This window comes from Rana temporaria, chromosome 2 (genome assembly GCF_905171775.1).
Source record: "Rana temporaria chromosome 2, aRanTem1.1, whole genome shotgun sequence".
In the NCBI taxonomy this organism is placed as follows: domain Eukaryota; kingdom Metazoa; phylum Chordata; class Amphibia; order Anura; family Ranidae; genus Rana; species Rana temporaria.
Genome location: NC_053490.1, coordinates 190478292 through 190484291, shown reverse-complemented (window position 1 = coordinate 190484291; position 6000 = coordinate 190478292). Strand labels below are relative to the sequence as shown.

General features: G+C 45.8%; 1 protein-coding gene across 5 annotated transcripts in view; it reads right to left on the bottom strand.

Moving 5' to 3' along the window:
- The window catches only part of TPP2 (tripeptidyl peptidase 2), a 94973-nt gene that overhangs the window by 4868 nt on the left and 84105 nt on the right, over window positions 1-6000 (bottom strand). For 4 of the 5 annotated variants that reach the window (XM_040336171.1, XM_040336173.1, XM_040336172.1 and 1 more), the window contains one exon: window positions 4365-4581. In XM_040336171.1, coding sequence (XP_040192105.1) covers window positions 4365-4581 — 217 coding nt within the window. Of the gene's footprint in view, window positions 1-4364; window positions 4582-6000 lie in introns of those variants that run through there. The other variant, XM_040336175.1, reaches the window with a different exon arrangement.

The following is a 6000-nucleotide window of genomic DNA, read 5'->3' as shown; positions in this document are numbered from 1 at the left end:
ACTTACCGACCGCGCACCGTCGTTATACGGCCACAAGGTGGCACGGCTGGGCGAGAGCACGTAATATGACGTCCTCTCTCCCAGCCGCCACTAGGGGCGCGCGCGCCCCCCCGACTCCCGTGTGTGTGCCCGGCGGGCGCGATCGCCGCCGGGCACACGCGATCGCTCGTTACAGAGCGGGGACCGGGAGCTGTGTGTGTAAACACACAGCTCCCGGTCCTGTCAGCAGGGGAAATGCTGATCTTCGGTTCATACAATGTATGAACCGAGGATCAGTGTTTCCCCTAGTGAGGCCACCCCCCCCCCCCCCCACAGTAAGAACACACCCAGGCATACTTAACCCCTTCCCCGCCCCCTAGTGTTAACCCCTTCACTGCCAGTGGCATTTTTATAGTAATCCAATGCATTTTTATAGCACTGATCGCTATAAAAATGCCAATGGTCCCAAAAATGTGTCAAAAGTGTCCGAAGTGTCCGCCATAATGTCGCAATACCGAAAAAAAAAATCGCTGATCGCCGACATTACTAGTAAAAAAAATATAATAAAAATGCCATAAAACTATCCCCTATTTTGTAAACGCTATAACTTTTGCGCAAACCAATCAATAAACGCTTATTGCGATTTTTTTTTACGAAAAATATGTAGAAGAAAACGTATCGGCCTAAACTGAGGAAAAAAAATGTTTTTTTATATATTTTTGGGGGATATTTATTATAGCAAAATGTAAAAAATATTCATTTTTTTCAAAATTGGCTCTCTATTTTTGTTTATAGCGCAAAAACTAAAAACCGCAGAGGTGATCAAATACCACCAAAAGTAAGCTCTATTTGTGGGAAAAAAAGGACGCCAATTTTATTTGGGAGCCACGTCGCACGACCGCGCAATTGTCTGTTAAAGCGACGCAGTCCCGAATCGCAAAAAGTACTCTGGTCTTTGGGCAGCAATATGGTCCGGGGGGTAAGTGGTTAAGGAGTACTTGGAGTGGTTCTAAATCCTCAAGGCTTTTTTTTTTTTTTTTTTTAATTTCTTTATTTATAAACAGGGAACAAGAACCACCAAGGCATTACATCAAGGCATTACATCAACAATCAGGAAGGCAATACAGCAATATGTTTAGTACAAGTACTCACAATAACAGGTTGGCCATTACATTGCCGGCTAGCACCCGATATCGCCCCCAGGGGTTCTATGTTCCTTCAGCCGTCCAAGGGCATGGTTAAATGCCCACCGGGACAGCTGGTAAGCTCACGTGTGCGAAGGTCAGGTCGGTTGCCATGGCCTCATAGGCCCATACCCCTTAATTTTTCAACTTTATCCAGAGAACAATAGTAGAGAAGGAGGATAGAAATAGAGAGCTTGTCAGCCCTTGGAAAATACAAGAAGAGGTGCCCTAAATCCTCAAGGCTTTTTACCTTAATGCATTCTATGTATTAAGGTAAAAAAAAAAACTTTGTGCTGCAGGAGCCCCCCCCCCACCCATGTTTATTATTATCCGAGCCCGATCCGATCCAGCCCAGCAACATGCATGAGAGCAGAGGCTCTGACCGCAGTCTCCCTCATTGGGCAGATTGATAGCAGCCATTGGCTCCCATTGCTGTCAAATGCCATGACAAGAGAGCATTGACACAGGCTGGGCGGCTCGGGAGTAAGCACACATGGGTGCCCCAGGAAAAGTGGCTTTTCCTAGGGGAAACTTGAAGAGGAGGGGTCTGGAGAGCCGGCAGTAGACCCCAGAAAAGGAGGATCAGGGCTGCTCTGTGCAAAACCATTGCAGAGAGCAGGCAAGTATAACATATTTGGCCTTAAAGTGATTATAAACCTTTGTGTTTTATCAAAATGACAAGTTTTGGTCATGTCCCGATTACAGGAAAGCCAGAATGACACACAGGAATTTCTGGGGTTGACGTGTGTGTTCACACCAGGCAATGAAGGATTCTTTCTGGAAGCACGTTGCTTTTATAGCAAATTTGGAATGACAGAATCAGAAACCCCTCAGTCCCTAAAGAGCCCCATTAAAGCCAGTGACCGAAGCAGGATGGAAGAGGCCAAGGGATGTCTTCTAGAAGTCCGAGTATGTCTGTGTACCTGTTTGGTGCAGTCAAAGGTTTCAAAATAAATTTTGCACAGGAAGGAAGGCATACATTGGCCCAAATGGAGTCCAGGAAATCAGAGCAACCAATGCCAGTGCTAGAGGATTCCTAGTCCTGGCCACAAAAATAAGTAACTTGTTTAGCCTGCACTCCTGGTGGCCAGGATTCCACATCTGGAGTCCCTCATCTGACTTATTAGATTGATGACAGGGTGAAAGGCCATTTCCCTTGGTCCAGGCAGTGACAACTGAAATAATCAACCATTCAATATGACCACCCCAGAGATGAGAACAGAAAAGATTGCTGGACAGTACCTCTGTCCATAAGATAAATCAGGCTTTCTTCAATGCAGCATGACTCCTGGAAATCCACTCATGGCCGATGTAGGCCAATTCCATGGCCTTGTATGTCTGCAACTTGACCATATGTCCCTGAAAGAGGGTCAAGCTGGACTTACTTGGGTGACTATATTCCCTGAATGGTGAGAGAACACTCCTCCCCCAGTGGCTGGCATCTGTAATGACTTTCCACTGACAAAAATGATTTCCTCATGGTCAAGCTTGTGTTGGAAATCCACCAGTCTAGGATGTTACTTGCTGATAGAAGGAAAGGGCAGTTGAAAGCTCATGCATGCTTGTTTTATGCCAACATGTTGTATTGAGGAGGCCTTGAATGGTATTGTACAAATAGAATAGCCTTGACGGAGGCCACTATGGAGGCCCAGAACGCTCATGGAGAATCTCAGAAGACTGTCTCTTTGACCTTAAGGCCCGAGTGTAGACCACTTTTTTTCTGGAAGAACCCTTGCTTGGGATGTGTATAAAAATGAGGCCCAAGTATTTCAGCCAGGGGGGAAAGCTGGAGAGCAGATTGCTGAAAGTTCATTATTCCCGATGGGTTTTACTTCTCTACAAAGGTAAAGCATAATGGGCTACTACCTTACTTACCTGAAACCAAAGCCTGCAATGTTACCGCTGTCCCCTCTGGCACGAACTCCATTCCGTACCCCTTTGAAACCACAACTCAAACCCCCCCCCCCCCAGTACTTTTCTGAGCTGATCTTGATCCAGCGATGTGAAGGAGAGCAAACGTTTTTTCCCTCCTTATTGGCTCAGAAAAAACAAACGGGAGCCATTGGCTCCTGTCAATCAGTGAGACAGGAGCAGGGCTGAGCAGCAGGCACCAGTGCCCCCATAGCAAGTGGCTTGCTACGGGGGCACTGCACAGAGGGGAGAAGCCAGGAGTGCCAATGGGAGACCCGAGAAGAGGAGGATCGGGGCTTCTCTGTTCAAACCTATTACACAGAGCAGGTAAAGTATGAAGTTTTTTATCTTAATTTAAAAATCAGAGCATTTACAATCACTTTAAGTAGCAGAAAGATGAATGGAAAGTGGAGCAGGAGAATCGCCAGCGTGAAAGCCCCCTACATTGATAAAGTGCCTAGGATCAAAACAAACCTGAACCGTCTATGCCAAATGGTCAGTTAAAATCTCAACAGGAGGTCATCCAGATAGCCCAAATGGGGATGCCCTAGGAGCATAACAAGGCAAACATATGGGGTTGGAACAAATTAAAGCATTCAGGGCCTTGAGAGTCGAGATGGGGTGGATGCCCTTTTAAGCTTTGGAACTGTGAAAATGTTAATAAAAAACTCAAAACCTTTCTGCCACATGAACTGGGTCGATAACCCCCTTACTCCATAAGACCCGCAAAGGCTATATGAAGGTTTTCTAATCGGACACTGGAATATTGAAAGACATGAAGCGGGTTGTAGCCCACAAAAACTACATCCTGTAGCTAGGCATTTTAGCTTTTGTCTGTCCAGGTGTCTAAAGGATAAACTACGTCCCCACTTTGGATATTAGGGAGCCCCTTCATGCTGAAGAGGACTGGTTTGCTGATGGCTCAGAAACTTCTAAAGCTGAAGTCAGGTCAGATAATTCTTCCTGGCAGTGGCGGAACTACCAGAGTTGCTGCAGTTGCACTTGCAACTAGGCCTTGGCGTTCTGCCGCTGCTGTGGGGGTATTCTGTCTCTTATAGACCCTTCATTTCTTTGCAAGTGGGCAAACTTGAAAAATCTGCAGGGGATCAAATAATAAATTTTCCCCACTGTACATACAGAGGTCGAGAAATATATACATATATACACACACACACACACACACACACACACACATACACACACACACACACACACACACACATATATATACATACACACACATACCAAAAAATATTACCATTGGTTTAACTAGATAAAGCAATATTTTACCTTCGAGTCATAAACATCAATCCATTTTGCAATTTCCCAGTAAGTTTCATTTAAGGCCTCTAGAGCAGCCTCGAGAGCGGCCTCTTGGTCATCTTCTCTCCCATCGTCGCATGATGCAGCACCATCTTTGGACTGGAGGTGGAGTACCTTGTCTGCCAAGCCACAGCCTTTTCGACACAGAGCATCAATCAGGGTGCCCTTCTGCTTCTCCATGTCACTGAGTAAATATACAGTGAGATACGATTAGCTACAAAAGCATACACAGCAACTTAAAACAATCTCCAAACTTTTAGAACAGTACCAAATTTTAGTCACGAGGCAGAGGGACCCATCCATTAAAATTGTATAGTCAATCTATTAACATTTTTAGCAAGTGGAAAGCTATGTACTGACCATTAAATTGATTGCAAATACACAAGATTAAATTCGCCAAACACAAAGGAGAAGAAAGAGTGCAGGACCACTGGCGTTAATTCTTAGACCATGGGTTACAGTGCCTTGAAAAAAATATCCATACCTATTGAAATTTTCCACATTTTGTCATGTTACAACCAAAAACACAAATGTATTTTATTGGGATTTTATGCGATAGACCAACATAAAGTGGCACAATTGTGAAGCCTCAATGCATTTTGCATACCAGCGTCATCAGGAAGCTCACCACAGTGCGCTTCCTAATGATGCACCAAGGCTGCGCGTCCGCCATTCATGAAGTCACTTTCTGTTGGGGATTGGCTAGTAATCCCGATCGTTTAAACGCACACCAGCTTAGGCAGAGCGGCTTGGGGGATCCATTACTATCAGGCTGTTTGTGTTGGTACTGGACCATAGCACCTCTAAATGCAAGTGCAAAATTGGTTGTTTAACTGTGATATTTGGCTTTTTAATAAACAGTATTACACTATTCTGGATTACTATATTACTTCTGGGTCTCGGCTGCTGGAGAATGATTAAGTCTATTTGAAAGGAGAATGACTGGCACCCTCTTGTGAGGCATTACCAATATGGATCATCATGATTATATTATGAAATTGGTGATACCCTAGATGATTACTGTATTTATAGCGGTATAGCGCGCTCCCGCGTATACCGCGCACCCCTAAAGTTGCCCCAAATCCTGTGGAAAAAAGTTTTTTTTGTACTTACAGTTTTGGTGTCTTGCGCGGAGTCCATCGTCGGGTCCGGCGTCCGTCTGCGGCTTCGGGTGTCCTCTTTGTCGGGTCCGGCATTCTTCTGCGGCGTTCTCGCCTCCTCCCCGCTCGTTTCCCGCGCTGAGTTTGAATACTGCGCCGACATATACAGAGCGCAGTACACTCGTGTATTGTCGGCAATGCTCGGCTACGCTCGCGCTGACGTCCTGTACGTCCAGGACGTCAGTGCGGGAGGAGCCGAGACTGCCCGACAATACACGAGTGTACTGCGCTCGGTATATGTCGGCGCAGTATTCAAATTCGGCGTGGGAAAGCGGGTATCGGCGTATACCGCGCACCCACGATTTTGCCCTGATTTTCAGGGCAAAAAAGTGCGCGGTATACGCAGATAAATACGGTATGTGACTTCTGAAGGCAGTTGGTTCCACTAGATATTAGTTGGGGGTATCAGAGTAAAGTGGGGACGAATGCAAATGCATGGCAAA